This window comes from Lynx rufus, unplaced genomic scaffold (assembly GCF_022079265.1).
Source record: "Lynx rufus isolate CCGP_SWC_20201006 ecotype Redwood Valley unplaced genomic scaffold, mLynRuf1.p SCAF_32, whole genome shotgun sequence".
NCBI lineage: Eukaryota > Metazoa > Chordata > Mammalia > Carnivora > Felidae > Lynx > Lynx rufus.
In genome coordinates this window covers 756,434-782,621 of record NW_025814848.1, presented here as the reverse complement: position 1 = coordinate 782,621, position 26,188 = coordinate 756,434, and the positions used below count along the sequence as shown (strand labels likewise).

General features: G+C 37.3%; 1 protein-coding gene across 8 annotated transcripts in view; it reads right to left on the bottom strand.

Moving 5' to 3' along the window:
- Positions 1-26,188, bottom strand: part of QKI (QKI, KH domain containing RNA binding) — a 152,325-nt gene that overhangs the window by 99,688 nt on the left and 26,449 nt on the right. For all 8 annotated transcript variants that reach the window (XM_047093131.1, XM_047093134.1, XM_047093135.1 and 5 more), the window contains exon 2: positions 14,082-14,224. In XM_047093131.1, the coding sequence (XP_046949087.1) occupies positions 14,082-14,224 (143 nt within the window). The remainder of the gene's footprint in view (positions 1-14,081; positions 14,225-26,188) is intronic.

Here is a 26,188-nt window from a genome sequence, read left to right as displayed (position 1 = left end):
CTCCTCTGAAAGTAACATTTTCCCTCTTTTTTCTTTTGCTACTTTTATGATTTCTTCTGCACTAGTTTTCTGAAGTTTTACCACCACATGCCGAGGAATGGTTTTCATTTTACGGTTCAGTTTCATACATCTGTGACTTTATTGCTTTGGTCTGAAAATCTGAAGCCACACTCCTCTCAAACACTGCTTCTATGCCGTTCTTTCCTAAAACCCAATTACATACATTAGACTTTCTCCCTGGTTTTCTTTCATTTATCACACTGTTTTTCTCTCTCTCTGCCTCTTCATGCTGAGTATTTTCTTCTGAGCTACCTTCCAAATTCACTAATTCGATCTTCAAATGCTTCTAATCTTCTGGAAAACCTGTTTAATTCCAGTTAATCTTTTCAGCTTAATTCTTCATTTACAGTTCCCATTTCTCTGCCATTTTCTCTAACTTGTCCTTGGTCTCCTTCGACATGCTAAGCATGGCTCTTGCAAAGTCTAGGTCTGACAATTCTAATACCAAAGGTCCCTGTGGGTTTGTTTTTATCATTTTGATGTTTCCTCATGTTTTGTTAATGCCATCCTACCTTCTTGTGATTTGGTTATTTGCTAGTGTATGCCAGACACTGGACTTACCAAAGGGCTTATAGAAAGAAGGCCTAGAATGATGTTACCTTCTTCCAGAAGGTTATTATACATCAGCTTCTCCCAGGGACCCACTGTCACTAGCACCATCCAAGATCACTTCTTAAAGCAACTTGATGCTGACATGCACTGCCTGTGAGAACTTGGGAAGTTCTGGTGTATTTTTACTCCTAGAACACGTTCCCATCAGCATCCCTCTTCTCCTCTAAGCAAAGACTGAGGATGTGGAGGAGTACGCGCGGATAGATTACAGACCCCAACTCCTGCCCCCAAGGTTGAGCCTCTCAGCTGCCTTCTCCAGATTCCGAAAACACACCCAGTGAGAGGGGTCCGTAAATGCCAGGCTTATAGCCTTAATTATCTGCCCTCAGTCTTGCTGGGACTCTGATGTGTTCAAGCAAATGTATTTTGTACCGTGTCCTATTTTACTGGAAATGCTCTGAATTACTGGCTCCAAATTTACTGGCTGGTCTGAATTACCCTGTTACCCCGTACAAACAGAGATGTCTATGGCACTGTTAAAGATGTTGCTTTTCATCTAAATAGATCTAGAACTCACAGAACTTCAGGCAGTATGAGGTGAAAATGCATCAGTATGAGGGTCTGAGGACGAGAAACGAGGCACATACCACAGAAAGTGTCGACGGGCCTGGCCCTCTCTTCGTTCCTCCTACTCATCTGCCACTTCCCAACTCCACCTGTTTACACAGTGACAGATTCTATAAAACTTCACCCCCTTCAGCCCTTCAAAACAACCTGAACAGAGACAATCTCCCACATTTTGTTTCGTTCGGGTATTTTTCAGTACAACAGAAAATAGGCTTTCATTTTCAAAGTCAACTCAATAAAATATCTGAGGTCTGCTGTGTGGTAGAGAGTGAAAGATACTAGGGTTGAGGAAAAAGAAGAAAAGGAAGAAAAAGAAGGAAGAGGAGGAGGACAAAGAAGCTTGCTGCTCTCGTGAAATCTGGGAAAATGCTGTTGCTCTGTTTGTTACCTCGGCTGCTTTTTAAAAGAAGTGGTCTTACCAGCTCTCCTCTCCCTCAGCGATAGTTGTGCTCTGTACAGATCCTCTCCCAAGGCAACTCATATACTAGACACGCCTTTGGAAAAGAACGTCTAGAAAAATACACCGTAAACGGGAGTAATTTAGCTCCTCAAACAAGGAATCCATGAAGTTTTGGATGCGTGGCCTTTGTCACACTGCTTGGCACACAGTGTGCAACACACCAACACTTAGAAGACCCTTCTCGGCCCATCCTCTTCTCCTACCCGTTTCACCTTTTCTGCCAGAACCACAGTGTTAAGATTACAGAGACTTCTCCCACAACAAAGTAATACAATTATTATCTAAATAAAAAAAGAGTCTCAAAACCAGTCAAAACCAACACACATGCAAAACAAAATTTTCCTAAGCTGAAAAATGAACCAATATCTACTGCCCAAGAATCAAGAGACAACAGCTCGAGTGTGTTGAAGTGCACACCACTGGGATTCTAACACAATCGAAACTGTCAAGGTCATCCTTCTCAAAATGCTGTAAGTGGAGAATAAGAAAAAATTAATCATAGCAGCTGCTTTGTCTACTGCAACCAATTTCCGAGTTAATATCGTTTGCCTTGCATTAAAATTCATTCTGTGTTGATTTATCATGCTACTTCTGCAGCTTCATTCAATTAAAACAATGTCACAACATATTCAAAGAAAATCATTTCAAACAGCCTGAGTTACCTGCAACTTTAAAGGCCAAAAATGGGCAAGAAAGAAGGGAAAAAAGACATTCATTAACCCCACTGTTTTAAGTCTGGACCTTCTCTGTGGCTCACCAATGATATTTCTGCTAAATGGCATGTTAATTTCTAAAGACGAGGTGACAAACACAGTCTAATGTTATCTATTAGTTGCTCCTCACTTCATTTTAAATAGAAATGTTCAGATTTTTTGTGATGACAAAACAAAGTGTTACGGCAAATCTTTACATTGACCTTTCAAGAAATCTACAATTAAAGATAAAATCGTCCTGACACGCTATGAAAACAGGTAACTAACAAAACACGGCTTTCCAAAAGCATTTCAGTGAAACACTTCTAGGAGCTGTTAAACAGTAATTTCTGCTTAAAACTTTGTAAAAACAATTTAAGAAAGAACATGGACTTCTTTGGATTGCTTTCTGCACAACAGGTTGATAATCTGTTTATAAATATTGTGTTTGGTACTTATAAGGTGATTTTAGTCAGACAACCTTACATTGTGTCTCATATGTGACAAAGTAGGCAGACAACACAAGTGCAGATGTGTATTTGTTGAAGTCCTTCACTTAGCAAATAACAAAAAAAGTGTACCAACTCTAATGTAGTCAAGCCTACCTTATGCAAGTGTGTTAAAATGAAAGAAAAGGCATGGTTATTTGGTAGCACAACTGATTTTATTTTAAAATAACAGAATGATAAGTTGTCTGATTTACTGTTCTACTGACTGGCTCCAGACTTATAGCAGTTAAGGAGAAATTAATAATACAGATTAAATCAAAAGTGTGCTACAGCACAATGTTCTTCCAGGATTCAAAAACCATTATCCAATCCAGCAAAGAAGTTGCTTTTGTCACGTATGAACAAATGAAGTTTCAACGCGTCTTTTCGATTTTCGTATTCATCTACTCATTAATGCAAATGAAGAAACCAACCAATATTCATGTCAGAACCATATTCATTCATCAATTCAAACCATAGGTTCTGGCCAGAGATACAAAAGTTCAGCGAAAATCAATGACAGCATTGTGTAAAACACACATACACTCACATCAAAAACAAAAAACAGATTGAATATACCGAGTTGTCTTGTGCTTTTTGGAGACGGAAATGTCTTATCCCTTTTCTACCTTCATATTTATTCTAGATAAGCAAATCAGTCTCCGTATGCTACACAGTCATTATCACAGGAAGCTTTTTTTATAAAACCTGTCATATATTAGACCTTTATAAACATCTTCTGTTGGTGGCACAATGCTCCGCAAGAAGAGTCACTTACACCAGGAGATGTGAAGAGGGGGAGGAGTAACCGGTAATAACCACAATATGAAACTGTGGCACATAAATTTGTATATCCTAAATTACACGAAATCTTCATCCTTTGAGGATAAGATATAATTGGGAAAGAAGCTGAAAGCACTCAAAACAAACTCAGGTGACAAACTCAGGTGACTAAGATGATCGTTTTTCTAGAAGCTAAATAACAAGTGCTTCGGAAAACATTATTTTACCAATTAAAATAAAAATTGAGCAATTTCTGAAATGTACATGAGTTCCTGTGCTGCATATAACTCTTTAGTAATTTTTTGCCATGAGAATGAAAAAAACCACTATATGATTTCTGTGAACACTTTTAATTGCTTTATCCAACAATGTGAATAAATACTAGCTTCTTCTACGTGCTATATACTTCATGAGGCACTATAGATTTAAAAACAAAACAAGGACCAGGTACTACTTTCTGACTCCATGAGATGATCTGCATGAGACACGTCCATCACTGGCTACCATGTGATAAGGGCTGTGCGGGGTGGGTGCACTGTGCTCTGAAATCCTCACTTTGGAGAGGACAACTGTCTCTAGGAATCAGAACACAAAATCACAGAAGGAAGAACACTTGAGCTCAACAGTATGTGTTGAGGAGGATTTGATATGTTTTGTGGGAAGGAAAAAGAGAAAGGCGTTACAGGGAAGAAAAATTAAAAGTACCTGCCACTTTTTATAGAACAGTGAATTATGTGTCTAAACATAAGGGTAACAGCAAAAATAAAGGTTTAAAAAGTAGTTAGGGACTTTTTTAAGGGCCTCCTGTAAAAGAGTTTGGACTTTACACTGTCAAAATTACTGTCTTGTTGGCTTTCACTGCCTTCATATTCTTATTTTAATTGGTTAAGTAATGTTTGTTTTCCAAAGCGCTCGTTCTTTAGCTTCTAGAAAAATAATCCTGAGATTCAAGATAAATTCCAAATGACAAAATCAGTGACGTCACAGAAACAAAACAAATGTTATTTCCACCTTCCATTTCAACATGGAAGTTATTAACATGAGTACAATGACGATGCCATTCAACATTTCTCAGGTATTGAACACGCTGAGGTATGGTTTATTCGGAGTGTTCTGGTGTGAGGGCGCTTCTATGCTTAGCACTTCACATGCATTAAGTCACTTAATCCTCATAACACTTTTGAGAGACAGTTACCATGTCATCAATATTTAATACGTGAGAGGTTACAAAAGTAGTCCCAATCCTACACCTAGATTAAACACAGAATTCTGACACTTAATTAGTATAATGCCTCTCTTCTAAAGACCTTAAACGATATACCCTAAACCACACCAGAAACCCATATTTAGTTTTCTCATCCCTGTGTCTGGTATGAAGTTTACAAAAACTCTCTTCAGATTCAAGTTTACTTTTAGAGTCCAAATTGTGTTTTATCATTTCTTCTCCACTTATCCCAAAACACGCCACTCTACTACTGTTACATAACCACACCCTACCTTTCCTGTATCTTCATCTATCTTTTACCCATTGGGATCACAGCTTTAACAATCATCGTATACATCCTTTTTACCTTAACTGAACCTTTTATGTGAATGAAAATCTTGATGTGATCATTACTCGATCCACGTATTTCAATGAAAACTATGTATAACTTAAAAAAGGAGAGAAAGAAAAGAATATGATGATTTGAGTCAAAACTGAGCTTACAAGGGTCACTTCAAACCCTGAAGATGAGTCTACAAGATTAAATATGTAGTTCTGACCATGGATTATGAATACTAAGGCTCTTTGATTTTTAAGTTTTGCTGCATAAATATTATCACCTCACACACGATGTGAAAATTATTAATTCCTCTCTTAAAGTGAGCTTTTTTTTTCCCTTAGCGCAGAGTTTATTAGTCAAATGTGATAACTTTTATACCACCTTGGTTCAATGTTCCTACACTGTGGAGAACAACGAAGTTTACAGAGGCTTTTAATTACTCTTTTCTGTTAATAGAGTACGTTTTTCTTCTGTTACTCTTGGTTCCTCTACAATATTGTTACCAAATCTTCTCCTGTGTTCTCTACTTTAAATGAATAGTACCACTACCAGAGCCCTCTCTCATTCTTAGCCTCCATATATAATAGACTAAGAAATCTTAAAGGTTTTCATTATTTAACCTGTCCCCTATTCTTTATTTCAACTTCGCTGCCTCAGTTCAGGCCCTTGTTACCGTAAAACAGTACTGTGAGGGCAAGGGTTACATCTTTTCTTGTATCTGGTGCCTAGCACTTGGCCACACACATTTCTGGAATAAACGAATGATGCCAAAATTTTACTGTTTTATACTGAGATCTTTTCAGCCTTCGTGTTTCTAATTACGTTACAATTTTAGGTTTCTCCTTTGTTTTAATCTGTTAAAATTGCAAATGTATACTGCTTTCATACAATGTCATAAATAAAAAGGCAAGAAACGAATATCAAAGCAATCATTGTCCTCTAACCCCAAAGAATACAACAGAGATACATTTTTTTAAAGCTCAATCAATTCCTTATCAAATAATAAAGAAAAACTTATCACACCAATATGAAGCATGCAGATGGTCAAGTTCATGCTAGGGATATTGTTTTTGGACTGGGGACAAACAGTGTTCTATGGTAGGTGAGAACCAGATTTCAGGAAGTGCCTAATTTAACTACAAACTGTTTTAAAGGCAAGAATTTATTAAGACATGTAATGCTTTCCCAATGAAATAATTTAGTGAATTTAGTTCCAAGCCTAGTTGTTGAAAAATTTTGACCGCCATGTTCCTAGAGTAAAGGCAGGTTCCATCAAAAACTACAGTTTTCAGCTCAAATTCAAACCAAAAGAAAGTATAAATAGGAGTTCACTCACTCATAAAATAAATTTAGGTCATCTACTATACCCAGGCACTAAGATGGGGGGTCAAGCTTAAGTGGTACAATCTTCAACTACCCCCAGAGCCCATTTTGTTTGCCAGTTTTGGAGGCAAGAGGGTAAGGATCAGGAAGATTGTTACCGCGTCACTCAGTACCAGGGGACAACGCTCCCTCCCTCAAGATGGGCCAAAAGATCAGTATCTCGAATTTTCCTTTAATATGTAACAAATACCTCAATGTTCAAGGAATATGAATAGCTCTGAGAATCAGATTTCTCTCCAATTTTTGTATTATACTCCTTTGGTTATTTCAGGGACAAGATCAGAGATATATGGAGGTTAGATATCAGTGATTAGGTATGCAACTGATTGATAAATCCCTCAGAACAGTAATTTTAACAGATCAGATCCTAACATACTCTTTTTGGATGAGATAAATCATAGACAAAACTTTGTACCTCACCTGAAAACATTTCTTGCAAGTAATACTCCCCTAAAAATAAACTCTGTTTTCTAGTCTGTTCTTCTGAACACTAATTCCTTTTAAATATTAAAATGCATCACTTACAAAATAAAGCATTAGCATTTTAAGACTCTGAAAAGGCTTGTTCTTTTTATAATTGTTAAACTTTGAGAAAACATGAGCTAAACAAAAATGTATTGTTTTCAGACTATCTTGAAATCCTTTTTGGAACAACTCCTATTAACATACCAACATATTTAATGTATCTCAGACCATAAAGACCCTATTAAATATCTCATACACAGAAGGTCTTAATATGCCCTTATATAGTGAAATAAAAGGGAAATTTCCAAACCAACACCAAAAAGACAAAAGTCATGAAATTAACCCTCACTAAATTTATCTGTTTCAAGTTCACGGGGCGCCTGGGTGGCTCACTCAACATTAAGTGTCCAACTCTTGGGTCTTGGCTCAGGTCGTGATCTCACGACTCATGGGTTTGAGCCCCGCATCGAGCTCTGCACTGACAGCACAGCACGGAGCCTGCTTGGGATCCTCCCTCTCTCTCCGCCCCCCCACCCCGCCCTGGTTTGTGCGTGCGCCTGCTCTCTCAAAATAAATAAATAAATAAATAAATAAATAAATAAATAAATAAATAAATAAATAAAGTTCAAAGTCAACAGTAACAGTTTCTCTGCCTAGAACTTAAAGATATGTTCAATATCGTCAAATGGTACTGCCAAATTCAAATCTCCAAGGGATTAATATCGAATCTGAAACACTTCACAACTGCACTCAGTGAAAGCATATGCCAACCTTCCCGAAAATCAACACTCTGTCTTGAGACAGATCTTACTTTTAATGTATTATATTTTCACCCATAATTAAGATCAAATCCAGGCAAAAACTGGGCCTTAACCTGGGTACTGAAAAAGGAGACTTTACAGATGATTACATTTTGATTTAGTGTCCATTAAACAATGGACATTTCTAAGAACAAAGGTGAAAGTCGTTTACGTGAAGACTCCTGGTTAATTCTTTCACCACAATAAGGAAGCCACAACAGTCCGAAGCTCCAAGGCCTAACGAAAGACAGCAGACTGCACTGCCCCCGCATCTCCTCATGATCCATCCCAAACAAATGCTAGCTCAACATCCAATATGCAGGAGACAATCTTGCAAAATGGGAGAAAAGCAATAACCCTATACTCTATACTGGATCAGAAGCTATGGCTAGCCACGTTTTATCTGTGAGCTCAGGGAACTGAACTGAAGGGACTTGAGACTCTTGGTCCACCATGAGCAGATTACTGTTACGAGACTACAGGATGTGATAAGTAATTATAAAGCTACAATATTAATTACGGTTGCCAGGCTGGGATCTTTGTTGGGAAAAATATTTGAAAATGCATTTATCCATTTTACAAACCTTTGACAATTCTCATCATGACAGCCTATACCCATGACCCACCTTTCAAAGCTACCAACATTCAAAACTAAAACCCATCGTAAAAACGTCAGAAAATCAGAGTTATGTTCATATTAAATATCTAGAGAACACCTCACTACCATTTCACATCATGTCCCAAACAAAGTTTGGCAACCTAATCTGTTCACATATATACTAGAACGACTAAGATCCCTAACGGCTAGACCTTGACAACATTTGAAACTTATCTACCACTGTGGCAGATCCTATAAAACAATTTCTCACAACTCAAAACTGAATAACTAGGTAAATTTAATGACAGAATTATTACTGACTCATTGAAACATAACATCTTTTACTTATGTCAATTGTTAACTTCATTCACATACTGCTTTATAAAATCTCCATGGATTCAAACAAGTCCTTAATAACTCAATCAGCCAAATTACCAGTTTGATGGCCTATGCAGAACTGTAATCTTCATTCATGTCTGTCACTTTATGAATGTATGATAAACTGAAACAGTCTTAAATATTTAATGCAATATATTCTATCTTTCATTCAAGACTGTGGGCTCGTTCAAGGATGGGAGTTTTTTTTTTTATGTTCACAATCACAAGAACCGTATCGAGCGCTCTATCATATGCCCTATATTTGTTACCTTTATTCTGCCAAACAATTTTAGGAGGGGGCGTTATAATTTAATGGACGAGGACACAGATCCTAAAAAATGAACGTGTGCTCAAAGCCAATGTGATAGTCTGCATGATTTGTCAGCAAATACCTAGTCCAGTCCCCTTCTCACTGAGTTGATAATGCAGTTTCTTAATCTCAGTGCTACAGACACTCGGGGTAGGATAATCATTTGTTGTGGAAGGGCTGCCCTGTTCATTGTAAAATGTTCAGCAACATTCCTGGCATTTACCTACTAGATGCCACTAACGAATACCCCCTCCCCTGTAGTTCTGCCAGACCCAAATATCTCCAGATACTGCCAAATATCCAAGAGGGGCAAAATCACCCATAGTTGGCAATCACGGAGCTAATGGAATGTTAGCAGATGGGAGCAGAGGCCTTACCCGTGCTGAGGCAATCAGGCTTGGCTCTGGCACTCCGGTGACCTGCCATGAGAAGAGCATGCTCCGAGTAGCTGCTGCCCCTTTGGACTGAGCCCAGCAAGAACACAAAGCTCTAAACCCACCTGCAGCTGGTCTAGGTCAAGTTCGGCTAAGCCCAATCAACAAAATCTCAGCCACCATACAGCAAAGGCTAAAGAGCACAAAAACCAATGCTTGTTATTTTAAGCCAGTAAGTTTTAGAACAGCTTCCTCTGGAGCATTATTATGGCAATTGCTGACAAATACAGCCAGTAAGGGAGTAAAGCCAAGATTCAACACTGAGGCCTGGCTGGCTCAAAACCCCACTACTAAACAACTATGTCAAAGAGTTTTCTCAACGAATTAATATCCCTACCTCCAGGATGTGTTTGGAATACAGCAGAGATGCAATATAAGTCTGCTTTGTTAATAACTGTAAGTATTAATAAATATCAATTTTGAAAAAAATTTCAGTTCATTTTCAATATGCTACTCATATTACCTTCCCCTTCCCACATCATTAAGCCACTGATTCAGAAACGCCACAAAGAACATTATACCACACTATTTCATTTCTCAAACACTAAATCTGAAACTTTCTTCTCCTATCAGTCCCAGAGCTATACAGAACCAAGTCCAAAACAATACCTCCAAATTAACACTTACTTCTCTAAAATAAGTTGCTATGTGCAAACGCAAAGGCCAAGTTTAAAATAAAAGCTTAGTAGTGTTTGAAAGAGTGCAGCTTTCACAAGGTTATGAACAAGTATCTGTGGTACATCTACCATTTACCAGACACTATTCGAACCAGCAAGAATACAAAAAGAGACACTATGCCCACCCTCACAGATCCTGCATTCTGGTTAACGCTTCTATAGCATTATGGCATTTTTCAAGTGCTTTTCATGTATTAACTCACTTACAACTCCTCATAAACCTGTGAGAGACTATCTCCTTAGAGATGAGAAAATGAAAAACCATAAATGACAAATAACCTGCCCAAAGTTACAAAGTAAGCTGGCAGAACCAGCCTGCAGTCTGGGTGTGAATCCATCCTTTCCACTGCTATGTCACATGCCCCTTCAAAGTTTTAATAATTTGTGAGTCAAATAGGATGAATTCGCTCACAAAATCAAGCTTAGACACAAACGGGAAGGGTGGAAGAGAAGCATAATTCATGATCTCTAAGATATACTAAGTGAAAAAATGCCAGAATAAGAATGCATATTTGTTTCACCGTGGCCAATATCAAACTCGCAATTCTGAAATAAATCTTTTCCCATACTGCCAAAATCTGACACATTCCCTTGTTTTACTTTAATACTTTTTTTTTTTTCAAAAGCTGACATAAAGTTCCTAATATAGGTCATAAAACAGTTGCTACTCATTTGGTATAGATTAATAACCTCAAAGAAAAAAATTCTTAAATTTTTATGACAAGTTTAATTATCTTAATTCTTATAACAGGATTCTTACATGAAACAGAACTTAAATTCTTATAACAGAAAATTAAAATTAGGGTATTACAAAATTATCTGGAGAACCAGCATGGTTTTATATCCGTTTCTCTCCGTGAATTATAACTGAATTTCTCATTTAAAAAGCATTGTTAAAATAGAAACCTTGGGGTGCCAAGAGGCATCTGCGACTCACACACACACCTGCCTATCTGATATGCCCACTCCTGGATGTCTAACTTCAAACTCAACACCTCTCCATCTGAACCTCCATCTCCCCAGAGGGCTCCTGCCTCAGTCTTTCCACCGCAGGCACTAATGATTCTATTACTCCAACTGCTCAAAACATTCAAGCTCTACCTGACTTCCCCTCATACTCGATACCCAATCTACCAGAGCAAATGTCACCGGTTCTAAATAGCGGGATCCAAGAATTTCTAAGTCCTTTTGTTCAAGCTCCTCTTCTGCCCCCTAGCTGTGTCCCTGTTGCCACCACTGCCCCCAGCAGCAAGAATGAATCATTAAAACCCAGCTAAGTAGTTCACATCACTCCTTGGCTCAAAACATCTGACCCAGAATAGTGTCTGAAATCCCTGCTGGGTCCCACAGCCCCTACAGGACACGGCCCCTCTGCTAACTCTCTAACCTTGCATCTTACCACACTTCCCAGGCACACTCATGCCTGTCATTGTACTTGCTGTTCACTCTGCCTGGCATGTTCTTCTCCCAGATCATTTCCATGCCTTCCTCCCCATCACTTGGTTCACATCTCTGCATTCCCTCCATCTGAGAATAGATACTTTTACTATAAGTACATAGTCACCAGTTAGATGCTTAGCTCATCTTATTTTCTGCCATAGCACTGACTGCACCTAAAGTAAACATTCATTTGTTGGTTGTCTGTCTCTGGACTGCAATGTCTGCTCCGCAAGAGCAGAGGCACTGTGTAATTCACCACAGTACTTGCTTCCTGGAACAACGCTCGGCAAACGAACCACCTGTAAGCTCGGCTTATTCTGATGATAAACAAGTAAGAGCAGTGCCCCTCAAACTTCAACATGCGTCAGAATCATCTACAGGGCTTGGAAGGCAAATGGCTGAGTCCTGCCCCTGGAGTTTCTGATTCAGCTAGACTGGGATGGGGCTTGAATGTTTACAAGTTCCCAGAAGGTAGGGGTACGATAGTCCTGGGAACCCCATTTTGAGGACCTAAACAATATTTTGCTGCAAGACACCTGTCAGCAACAGGATTTGACCATGGCAGTGAATCCCAACTGGCAGAAGAAAGAAATAGAGTGAAAAGATACCTCCAGACCCACACTATAAAATATATCCCTTCTGACTTAGAGGATTGTATGATACAAGTCTTAAATAATGCAATATAAATATCCCTTCCTTGCACAGGATTTTTTCTTTTCCAGAAGAATGGGGACCAGGCAGATCAAGGTATAGTCTCTAACAAGGTCTTATGATCTTACATATTCTATGTTAATGACTAGTGTTGAAACTTTATCCTTTCGAGTTTAAACAATGAGATGAGAAGGCTGATATGCTTTAGGAGATACTGAAACACCAAACAGCAGTAGACTCGAATTGGGACAGCTGCCCAAATCACAACTTCCTATCTCTAGGAATCATTCCAGTCCTCAAGTGCGGGACCAGAGAGACCATGTCTAGGTTACGTTATGTAACCTCCCATCCCCAGTCATGGCAGATCGGTCCAAAACACATTTTCTCTCCTAAGAACCTGAAATTTGAAGATAAAGTCTGGGAGGCACTGAAGCCAAGTTATGTTAAGAGCAAAGAGAAAGTCCAAATTCCTGATGCTGAGCTTCTCAAAGCTGCACCACACTTGCTCTCTCTCTCTCAAAAATAAATAAAATATTTTAAAAAAAAGAAAGAAAGAAAGAAAGAAATGCAACTTGTGAAATGTCAAAGCTTCTTTCCATTAATCCAACTTAAGGCATTTACTTTCCATCTTTAGACTAGTATACTGTCCATACAATCAATGAGTCTTAGAGTGTACATCACATTTTGACCTTATAATACCAACTCCTTGCAGAATAGCTCTCTGAAACCTAGCAAAATACCACCAAATCGCCTTTTTATTCAATAGCTGGAGCCAATTTGCATAAATACTATGTATATAGGGAGTACATGGTAAACAACAAAAACATAGGTTCTTGTTTTAAGTACCTTGTTTTCTGTTGGGGGAAAAATAAATTTAAAAATATCAGATAGTAAATGCCACAGCAGAAAAATAAAAAGACTTACGTGAAACAATGAGTAGTAACCAGATCGCTTTTAGAAATAATGGTGAGGGGAGTGCTCCCTGAAGTAACACTTAAACTAAAATCTTAAATCAGTGTACAGCTAACCTAAAGGTACTTAGGCTGAGAATACATCTGACGTGTTCTAGCAGCCAATGGGACTACACTGTACTGAGGAAGAGGAAAAACCACTTAAGATGAAGTCAGAGAGAAGAACCATATGACGTACGTAGGGCTCTGTAACAAACACAAAGAGTTTGGAGCTAAATACAAATTAACTGGTACAGGACAAAGACGCTACTTGCTACAAGATGTTTATGGAGTGTAGCTGAGCAAGAAACAAGAATGAAAAAGACAAAACACGAGAAAAAAATTATCAAGAGTGCGTGTCATAAAAATTTTAGATCTGAAAGGAACCTCGGCTGTCACACAGTCCAACCTCTCATTTTACTGAAAAGATGGCGTGGCCCAGGCTGTGGCTTCTCTGCAATCACGTTAAAGATGAGCAGAGAACTGTATTTGGTGCTCTCTGTGACGTTAAGGCCAAAGCTCTTTCCGTATCTCTGGCCTTAATTTGAAATCTAAAACCAAGTCTTTACCATGTGCATTTTCAAAAGTGACATAACAGCACTTAAATGAAAACATTATTTTAAAAATGTTTTTAAACTGCCCACGCCAAATTATTCACACCTCTAGTCCCTCACAGGGCATTTTTTTTTTTTTTCAGCAGCTGACAATGCTTATTTACCACCAGCTATATCCCTTCCCAAAGTATGTGAAGCAGAAAAAAAATTGAATAAAACAACAAAATATACTTACATCTGGATATTCTTTTACAGGCACATAAAGTTTCTCTTGTAACTGAACAATAGGTCCCACAGCGTCAGGCAATTCTGCACTCCTTTTCTCTGTACTGCCATTTAATGTGTCATTGTACATGTCTTTCCGTACTCTGCTAATTTCTGTTAAAAGTAAAAATTTTAAATGTGTTAGACAAAAAAATATTCTTGCTAGTCCAGGAAAAAAAAAATTAAAAAAAGAAGGTAGGGAGGGGTTTCATTGATAAGGTGTTAAAGAGTAAAGAACTGTTAACCTATTCTATCATTTCCTGGATTAAGTCTGTTTAACAGGACTATAGCTTTAATTAATTGCTACCAGGAATCAGATTTGTATCAACGAAATAATATATTTTATTTAAATTAACTTCGGAGCCCACGCTCTTAACCACTATGAGATAAACCTGTTACTTTACCTAATTTCTCCATACCTAAATGAGGCCATTCATTCCAAATGAGAACTTTAGTCAAATAAGAATGTCTATCACACAAAACTAATACCAAAGGCTCTTTATTACTTCAGAACTAATCCGTCTGAATGAGATTTAAACTGGACTACTTCCTTAGCTATTTTAGGTATCTGGATAAACACACGTCCAGTAGATAACACAGATTTTAAGTTCAGCAGAAGTCTAGATTGATACACAAATGTTAGTTAAGGCTATAGGAATAGAAGAGATGTCTTAAAGAGGATATAGGGAGAAGAAAGGACCGAATCCTAGGAAAAGCAACATTTAAGGAGTAAAGAAGAGAGATCCAAACCAAGAACTGGAGGTGAATAGAAGTAAGAAGAGAGGTGTCAAAGAAGCTGAAGAATAACAGAACCAAGGACAAGGTGATCAATAGTGTCAAATGCCACAAAAACATAGTAATAAGGTAAAGAGCAAAAAAGGGTACTTTGAATTTGACCACTAAGCCACTGGTGATCAGAGAAGTTTCAAGGAAAAGATGGTTAAAAGAGATCAAACTACATTGCATTAATGACTGAAATATAAGAAAGAAAGCAGAAATACCTAGAGTCAATGACTTTAAAAAAAAAAAAAAAGAGTTTGAGAGACAGCACGAGGGAACGCGTGCATGCAAGCACAAGCACGTGCACACAAGTGGGGGAGGGGCAGAGAGAGAATCCCAAGCAGGCTCTGCACTGTCAGCCCAGAGCCCAATGCAGGGCTTGAACCCACAAACTGTAAGATCATGACCTGAGACAAAATCAAGAGTCAGACACTTAACCGACCAAGCCAACCAGACACCCTGGTCAATGACCTTTTAAAAAGTTCCCAGACATAAATATATTTCTTATAAGAAAAAGTATAAGAAATCTACTTAAATGAATCAAGACTTGAACAAAGAAATCAATTCTTTCAAGAATTCTTCATTAAGTTTCCAAGACGACGTGTTAGAGGACAGGCCCTGCCCATCGGAACATACTGTCTAATAAGGGTTGTCACTACTAAATTAGCTGGATGCCCCTATAAATGTCTCTCCATGCTACAGAAAGGGGGGAAAAGGCTTGTGTCCATTAAAATTTAAAGGTAAAATGGGCTTTATTTTTATAATGTATTTTGTATACCTTCCAAACATGGAATTTCAATCTGTTGCGATTAAGGAACTATGAAATATGAATGTACAACGCTTCAATTTTCATAACTAGTTATTTATACCTCTTTGTTAAATAAAACCCACCATACCAAAAAGGCATGATCAAAGGTGTTCTTACCCGGTTATATAGTCTTAAATCAGTGAAAATACTGTATTACAATACATTTTCTGCTTCAATGATGGCAACATTCATTTTATAACCATCTTATCTCTGAGGTAACAATTTGCTTGTCAAAGCTTACCAAATGTGCGTCTCTGAATAGCAAATGAAATTTTTTAAAAATCAAAAGAATGCACCTTGGATTTAACTACATTATAAAACCAAGACTTCATTCTGTAAGTTCTTTTTGTGTATTTCTATTATAATAATGAATCTTTCCTACTAAACATGTCCAGTATCAAACTAGTGTTGACTTTATATCAGCATGCAACAGCAATTCTCCAATCAAGTTTTCAACCACTAAGTAATAATTTAAACATAAATGTTTACATAATTACATAATTACAGCAAGTAATTAACCAAAGGACATTAGGGAAATTCAATTAAAAGTGTGCATATATCCTTTAGTCCAGGTCTCTATATAAAAGCACTTTCAATATTAATTTGTTACATTTAAATTTCCTCTTCAGAAACTGCCGAATTCTTGTTACATGTTAGTAACACTGATATAAAAATCCTGACAACAGCATAAAAGAAAACTATAGATAAAATGTGCTTACAAATATAAATATAAACATCCTAAATGAATAGGGTAGCGTATTAAATAAATAATGCACCAAGGAAGTGGAATTTATACCATGAATACAAGAAGAATTCAGTATTAAAAAACCTATAACCATAGTAATACAAAAGAATAAAGAAGAAAACAACATTAATTCCAGGTAAACAAATTTATCAAACTTAGATAAACCAAGAGAATCAATTATAAGAAAATTCACATAAAATGATTAAATTAAAAATACATAAAGATACAATAATCACTGATCACATATCCAATTAGATGATAAAATGGAAGAAAAATACATTTGCCATTTAAATTGAATTTCTATAAACATCTGTGTGATTCTCTGATTAATAACTGAAATTCTGATGAGACTCTGCTGCCCGCTGTAGCCCCAGCTCCTAGAACAGTGCCTGGAGCAACAGCAGGCCCTCAGTCAACACTCCACGGTCTGGAAGATGGGTGGGTGAGTGAGCTAGGTTCTAAGGCATTAAAGTGAAGTCAAGGTTCCAAGCTTTCAAAGAAGCTAGTCTCCTATGGGAAGTATGTGAACAAATAGATACTCCAAAGAAGAAGAACAGAAAGAGGTATAGATTGGAAACACAAAAGCAGGATAATCAACTCTGCCACAGGCTATTAAGGTCAAGAAAGTAGTCCAGAGGAAAGAAACTCTGACCTTTGTTTCTAATTACAGAGCGTTGAGGCAAAGGTACAACCAATATAATTATAAATTCTACTTAAGATACAAAGTCTTTCTACCATGTTTCTTTCAGTCTCTAAGATATATTACTCAATTTAACAACAGAACACAAATTATATACACAACATCGTAGGATGGGAATGAAAAGATGACTAAGTCCTAGTTCTCAAGGATCTTACCATCTTACTGTGGGGTCTAACCAGCAGAGTGCTTAACTGCCTTTATCAACAGCACCCTTCTAGCCAGGCAATCATGAGCACTTCCTGGCATGTTACTTCCAACACTCAAGTCAAAACAAGTTCTGGGGCTCAGATGGTAGGGTAGAGTGTGTGACTCTTGATCTCACGGTTTTAAGTTCAAGTCCCATGCTGGGTGCAGAGACTACTTAAACAATAAATCTTTAAAATAAGAAAAAAATTTCTGATTCTAAGAGTAACTGTTTATGTGATTTTAGACAAGTCTCTTAACCTCTCTGTACCTGTACCTCACTAATTAAAGGTTGATTACCGAATAACTCACCTGAATCCATTGTTTTCCAACCTTAGTATGCAAGGACCCCAGTTATTATTATTTTCCCCCCTGTAACCCCACATTTTAAAAAGTTTTCTTCTCCAAAGCTTTCAGTCCTAAGTCATGGTAATCAGAAGTTTTTGTTAATGTTTTCCTATCAAGTTGATCTAATCATAGCCAAAATATTACAGAAATGCGTCATGGGTACGGGTAGTGCTTTAGTTCCTTCTTAAGTGGTGGATTTATAGGTGTTCACTTATGAAACACAGAAGCTCTTCATAATTAATATGTTTTATACAGATGACCCTTGAACAACATGGTTTATACTACACAAAGATTTTCTTACTGCATTTACACAAGACTTTCTTATTGACATTTTTTTCCTCTAGCTTTTATTGTAAGAATACAGTATATAATACATATGACATACAAAGCACATGTTAATTGTTTATATTATTAGTAAGGTTTCCAGTCAACAGTAGACTATTAGTAATTAAGGTTTGGAGGAGTCAAAAGTTACACACGGATGTTCCATGAGGGGAGTCAGTGTCCCTACTCCCTGCACTGTTCAAGGGTCAACTGTATACTTTTGTTGTATCAAACATTACATGACAATGCTCAAATGTCTGCTCATCTCGGGGCGCCTGGGTGGCGCAGTCGGTTAAGCGTCCGACTTCAGCCAGGTCACGATCTCTCGGTCCAGGAGTTCGAGCCCCGCGTCAGGCTCTGGGCTGATGGCTCGGAGCCTGGAGCCTGTTTCCGATTCTGCGTCTCCCTCTCTCTCTGCCCCTCCCCCGTTCATGCTCTGTCTCTCTCTGTCCCAAAAATAAATAAACGTTGAAAAAAAAATTAAAAAAAAAAAATGTCTGCTCATCTCCACACTACTTTCATAACCTACAAGAGTGGTTCAGAGAACTAGAAGTTCAGAACCACTTGTTCCATCACCTAGTATAAAAATTCCCACCACAGGGGCGCCTGGGTGGCTCAGTCGGTTGAGCGTCCGACTTCAGCTCAGGTCATGATCTCACAGCTCATGAGTTCGAGCCCCACATCGGGCTCTGTGCTGACAGCTCAGAGCCTGGAGCCCGCTTCTGCTTCTGTGTCTCCCTCTCTCTCTGTCCCTAACCCACTCACATTCTGTCTCTGTCTCTCTCAAAAACAAATAAACATTAAAAAAAAAAAAAATTCCCACCACAATTACCCCAAAACATCCCCAATATCAAGACAACTTGTTTTAGACATCTCTGGAGTTATCAGTTTATAAATTTTACTGAGTCAAAATTCCTGAAATTTCTCTCATTTGCCCACACTCCAAAGTCCACAAAGTACATCAAATGCCTCATTCTTAAGATGATCTTAATACTTGAACAGTTCTCTATCTAAGTATCCTCTTCTGAGCTTTAAAACAGCATGGTTTTATACCCTCTCACTCATTTCGACATACTGCATTTGTCCATGCCCTTTTAAGATGGAAAATCCTGTACCACACTCATCCTGAGAACTGATGAGAACACACACTCCACTCCGGCTGCCTACCTCCAGTCCCCCACACTCCAATTCCACAGCGTGTCGAAGGGTACCTTTACCTCTTTGGCTCAAATGTTGGTGGCGCTAATAAGCCAAGCGTCCACCATTTCATCTTCCACAACTGTTTGTTTAAATACCAATAGATGATTTAACTTTTTTTCCTGGTTGTTTTCTACTAGGCAACTGCCTTCAGAGTGTTATCTGTCAGTTGACATTCTTTAGGGATGACTATTGTGAATCAAGGAGCCAATTAACTAGTTTCATAGCACACACATTTCTGTAGCTCGCATACTGAAATGCAGGCATGCCTTATCAACTATCTGATGACATCTCAAGCTAGGTTAGGACTCGAACCCCCTTCTGGACCCACTAGTTTAAACGGGAAATAATCTGTTTTGGATTCTACAGGTTGTGCCATCAAGTTTAGAATGCAAACTTTTCAGCTCCTGAGAATATACACTTCCAGTATTCAGGCTCCTAGAATTGATATTTGGTGATGCCATTTTTTCAAATGTCAGTATACTGAAAAATATTTAAGTCTGAAAACTTGTTTTGGTTATACTACTGTTTCCTTACATTTCTCTGTTTTTAACTACCTTGATTCTTTTTCCTTTTTCAAACGAAACCTCTATTATCAGTCAATGAATTCTGCTACTAAGAGGGAAAACAGTCACCACACAGCTGTGGCTCTATGTGACCTGTTAATATTACATCATCTGCCTTTTCCCTTTCCCTAATTCACCTAACATAACTAAACGCTTTGCTTTGAAATCATTCTTATGTTTCATAAAGCTCAGCTCATTTTTGCCTTTGGCTCTCTATCACTACTCTTTGATTAAATCTGAATTACTACATGTGGATCCCACTCTCTGCCACCTTAAAATTTTTTACAGTTTTAAAAAAATCTGAATTACTGGATTAGCTAACAGATCGACCACTTTGTGGAAAAGTAAAATGTCAGAAATAAGGACAACATAAAGAACTATTAGAGAACAGAAAAATACAGGCTGAGAAATCTAAAATATAAAATTAAGTGGTTATTTCCCAAGATAGATAGAGAGAGAGATAGACAGATAATGGCTATGTATAAATTCAATACTGCAATGTTGAAAGACTGGATAAAGGTTAGAGTATAATCCTATTTTACCATCTGGTTTAGAATTTTTTCAACAAACTTAAACCAAGAAAATGAAAATTAGGAAATGAAATATGAAAAATATTTACTAGTTCAGTAGTACACAAAAAAGCTATTAAATGATATACAAAAAGTATTTAAAAACACATGAAATAATTGTTTTTAGGATTTTAACAATACAAATTAAAAGACAACTTTTTTTTTTTAATATAAATGTTTTTATTTATTTTTGGGAGAGAGAGAAAGACAGAGCATGAGCAGGGGAGGGGCAGAGAGAGAGGGAGACACAGAATTGGAAGCAGGCTCCAGGCTCTGAGCTGTCAGCACAGAGCCCAACGAGGGGCTAGAACTCACAAACCTAAAACCTATGAGATCATGACCTGAGCCGAACCAACTGAGCCAGCCAGGCGCCCCAAAAGACAACTTTTTAAAACACTGAAAACATTTTCATACAAAGCACATCTTATACCCAGTGTTGTGGCAGCTAATTCCAATTGTTCAACTGGCTATTTATACTGTTTTAAACATACACATTTTATTAGCACATCTATCTGCTTTTTCTCTGTGCCTTACATTTAAAATCCATCGATATATTATCTTATCATTGTAATACAGTTGGATCTAAAATACAGAAAGAAATGAAAATGTTAGTGTCATTTGATCATTACTGTCTCATTTTTTTAAATTAGCATTTTCTATTAATTTATTCAGTAAAGTAAGAGCCACTTATTTATAAAACTATATGCCTTGATGTACATAGCAAAAATTTTATAAGTGAAGTTAAAATGACAAGCTTTCAGCACTTCAATTGATCTTTAAATGGGCTATTTCCACACTATCTGCTGGACACTAACCTGAACATACAAAAGCAAAGGAAGATTTGTTATTTTAGGTCTTAATTAAATGACTAGCCTCTATTTACATGAAACATTAAATCTTAAAAAAATAACATTAGGAGTCTATTTATAACCAAATAACCACTGTCACCACCTAAAGTGGTGGCTGTTATGTACTTCTGTAAAAAGAAACCTCTAATTCAGAGTTTACTAAATACAGGGAAAATTTTACAAACATTTTGAGCGAAGCAAAACCCAGGGAATAATAGAACTTCATTGTACTCATTTTAAAAAGCCACACCCATAAGGTAAAGAGAAAGCAAATAAATTAAAAAGCAGGTTAACAGAGGATATGCAACATTTAGTGAAATGTGTTTTGCCTCCTTGAATAACCAAATAAACCTAATTTTGAGGCAACTGCTTGGAAACTGGCCAAAAAAAAAAAAAAAATCAACCTATCAATAATTCTCTAATGGGACCTGGGACACGATTTGGGGGGTAGAGGGCTAAATTGTATTGTGAACTTCACAACTATAAGCAAAACAATTAAAAACTTGGGGCGCCTGGGTGGCCCAGTCAGTTAAGCATCCGACTCTTGATTCCCACTCAGGTGGAAACCTCAGGGTCCTGAGATGGAGCTAGCTCCGTGTCAGGCTCCGCGGGCTGAGCATTAAGCCTGCTTGGGATTCTTTCTCTCCCCATTCTCTCTCTATGCAACCCCCCCCCCCATGTGTATGCTCCCTTTCTCTATTTTTTTAAAAGAAAAATTACAAAATTAAACATCATAGCCCTCCTTTAAATTGCTTTGGAAATTTAATTAACAATTGCAAAAAATTGTGGATAAATTTCACATAAAAAACATGAAAATAGCAAAGGTCTCATAAAAATGTCCATCCTCGTTCTATAATTGCTCTCAGCAGCAGTTCTATATCATGGAAGGCATTTAATAGTAGCTGCACCTCCCTGGACAAGCTCTTTCAGAGGTTACAGAAAATAAAGTCCACTATATAATCCAATTTATATTAGGTATGTGTATTTTTTAAATTTTTTTTTAATTTTTTTTTTTTTAACATTTATTTATTTTTGGGACAGAGAGAGACAGAGCATGAACGGGGGAGGGGCAGAGAGAGAGGGAGACACAGAATCGGAAGCAAGCTCCAGGCTCTGAGCCATCAGCCCAGAGCCCGACGCGGGGCTCGAACTCACAGACCGCGAGATCGTGACCTGAGCTGAAGTCGGACGCTTAACCGACTGAGCCACCCAGGCGCCCCTAGGTATGTGTATTTTTTGACACATAGAAGTCAAAAAAAGGATATAGCTGTTAACAGTAATCATCTCTGGGAGATGGATTGACAGGGACTTTTGGCTTTCATTTCATATTACTATATGAATTTTTTTTTTACAATTGTAAAATAATAAAGATATTCTCATTACGATGTTAGAAAGTACTTTCAGTCAAAATGTTGCAAATAAGATGGGATACCCTATATAAAATTATAAGGAGTAAGTCACTGACTCCCAACTATAAAAATAAACCACAAAGACCTAATTATTTTTTAACATGAGCACTTCCACCATGCTAAAATACTTAACATTAATTCTTACGTGATTCTCGCCAGACTATGAAGTAGATACAATACTCATTTTATAAGAAAGAAAGAAAGAAAGAAAGAAAGAAAGAAAGAAAGAAAGAAAGAAAGAAAGAAAAAATTTAATGCTCAGAAATTTAAGAATTGGTCCAATGTTACAGCTAGTCCAACCAGCTTTCATTTAAAATTTCATAAAGGGCTTTCTGGAATAAGAAGCCCTTAAAACTCACGTTAAGAGATGGTAATTAGAGAATAGAAAATGGGAAAATGGAACAAACAACTCTTAGTTTACTGCCAGCCATGCTCTAACAAGACCAGTCCACTGTTGTACTAGTGACTGCAAAAAAAGTCTTTGCAGCCCTCCTCTTTTCATGCTAACAGAACACAGCCTCAGAGGGTGAAATCTAGGCCCAAGTGCCTAGAAAAGTGGCAGTCCTTAATGAATAAATAGATGCTGCTGGCACACAAAGAAGACAAAATAGGCCATTGCAAAGAACAAAACAGAATGGGGGAAAGCATTTTTTAAAGTTAATAAAAACCAGTATTTTAATTGGCATAGGCATCCTCTCTCATTTATTTTTTTTTTAATGTTTTTATTTATGTTTGAGAGACAGAGACAGAGCACGAGTGGGGAGGAGCGGAGAGGGAGAGGGAGACACAGAATCCGAAGCAGGCTCCAGGCTCTGAGCTGTTGGCACAGAGTGTGACCCACGGCTCAAACTCACAAACAGCAAGATCTTGACCTGAGCAGAAGTTGGAGACCCAACTGACTGAGCCACCCAGGAGCCCCGGCATCCTTTCTCATTTAAACTGGGTTTTGCTTGGAGGTTACTTTTAAACCTGGTTAGTTTTATATGTTATATATCAAGTATTTTTTAGAGAAAAATGTTGTCTTCTGGTCATTTAATTTTTTAAAATACTCAGGGGAAACCGACCCTTATTATCTCTATATAACACCCACTGTAGCAAATTTGAAATCTGAAGGCTAAGAAACCTAGTTAAGAAACACAGCTAATGGATATCTGAAGGAGATGCAACAATAAACCAGTAGATGCCATTAGAATCCAGGCCAAAAGTAATACTTGAGAATCCAACAATGTTTATTAATAACTTTTCCCAACCTTTTTAGTATTTCTAAAAGAACAGAAATAAACTCACAGCAATAGAAAGCAGGTACACACATACAGGGTTGGAAGAGAGACTTTTTCCCATACATTCCTACATGTCATGCCTTTGAAATGTGTAAGCATCTAAATATATTAACTTTTTAAAGATAAATGCTTGCCTTAGAAGATTTTACTTATGATAGCAATAGTAGCGTTATAATCTTTGAGACCATAAGGATATAAACAATTGAATGAACAAATCCATGAAGAAGTGATAGACCTTCCTTAACTGAATTCCAATTAACAAATACAGAAGAAAAGATGGATATAGAAAATTACCATTAGGAAACCACCATAGTAATAATTCTTGCAGGTGAGAACCATTCAATGGATGCTAAAATTAGTGAACAAAAACATGAGAAACAGGGTATCTGTGCAGTGCCTCCCTATAAGACATTTACTCATTACAAAGGAGAAAAGAAACGGTGATCAAATACTATCACCAGTAAGATATATATATACCCCTAGTATGAGAAAGGCCAAACAGTAATCTGCTGTTTTCTTGTCAAATATGTGTAACCTCAATTTAATCATGAGAAAACATCGAACAAGCTAAAGGTGAAGAATATTCTACAAAATAACTGACCAGTTATCTTCAAAAATATCAAGAAAAGCATCACGAAAGAATGTGACACAGGCCTAATGCTATGGGGGATTTGGGGTTGGATCCTGTACCAAAAAATAAGAATGTGGATAGAAAAACTGGTCAAGTTTGAATAAGATCTGCAAATTAGTTAATAATATTGTATCTACGTTAATTCCCCAGTTCCCACAATTGTACTGTGGTTATAGGAGTTATTAATGTTAACCTCTGTACTATAGAGGATTTCCACTTTTCTAAGTCTAAATTTGTTGCAAAATAAAGATTCTGCTTTGGCCTTGGAGTTATTCTCGTGGAGGGAGGACAGTTGCGGGAGAGAATGAGAGCCATGCAAATGTCTAGTCTTTGAAGGAAATTTAAAATACTTGCTTACCAATAACATCGAGGATCTCAAAATCATGAACAATAAGCTGTTTAACTCAAAATAATCTTTAAAATTTTAACAGCTACTGCTTAAAAAACACATGTACTTTTTACCGGCCTTAACAACAGGGGGAAAGACTACAATCCACAATCCCGTTCTACAATAATAGAACCCTTCTTAATAACCGTAAGTAAAAAGGAAAAAAGCACTGGCCTTGAATTTATGCAATCTAGATTTTACTTCTGATCCCGTGCAAGATCTAGTTGTGTGGCTTTGAACTTAACTGTCGGGGTCTCAGTTTCCTCCTCTGTAAAATCAGGTTAGACCAGATGACATTTATGGTTTCCTCCTGCTCTGAAGTTCTATCAATTAGGAGTCTGGGAACCTTCTTGTTTCTTCTTAGAACCTGATTTTGTGTCCTCTCTAGATCAATACCCCACAGGAAAGGGCCGCATAAACTCAACAACCTATCAAGAACCACAAAGTCAATCCTACTCCTTAGAAAATTCACATTTCAAAATGTCCTAAACCACTGGGCACAAGGATTTACTTTAAATGGTATCCCTATAAAGCACCCAGTCCTCATATAACCAGGCTCTACACATATATATTTGGGGAAGGTGAGGAGTGTGTCTGCCCTATGTATTTTATCCTTTTCAAGCTCCAAATCACTTAGGGCTTTAAAAGAAATTTCGTAAACGAGTGAAAATTGACATAGAACTCCCAAAAATTTTGAAGGGATCATGTCTATGTGGGGGGGAGGGCGGAGGGTAGGATGCTTTCCCTAGGTAACACTTTCTTTGATTTTTAATTATCCTTTCAATTGTATTCCAAATTCCTCCTAAGCTCAATAGAGAAAAACTGAAGAACTGTAATCTTGCACCACCTGTGTATCTGACCATCACCTTAATTCCATAAACTAAAACAAACTGATATCACATGACATTCACGGGTGTTACAGCAGCCAATGTACAAGAGAAAATCCCTCCCTCATACTAAAAAAACTAAGGGCTTTTTTAAAAGCTATAACAATCTACAGTATACAATATTCCAAAGGTCCGTTATAGCAAGTTTCAACACAGAATTAGAAAACTTCCATTTTTGTAGCAAGAGCAACATACACAGTACCCTCAGATATCAATAAAATTGATACTGAAAACATTAATACGGTACTTTAAATATACTTTACAAAATACAAGATTCAGAAAATCTAAGTAACATTATGTATGTTACCGGCTACACTTACTACATGTTTACTGCTTCTTAAAGAATACATTCTACTATCATATAACAATATTGTATGAAAGAAATTTTCTTTAAATATTTATTTTTGAGACAGAG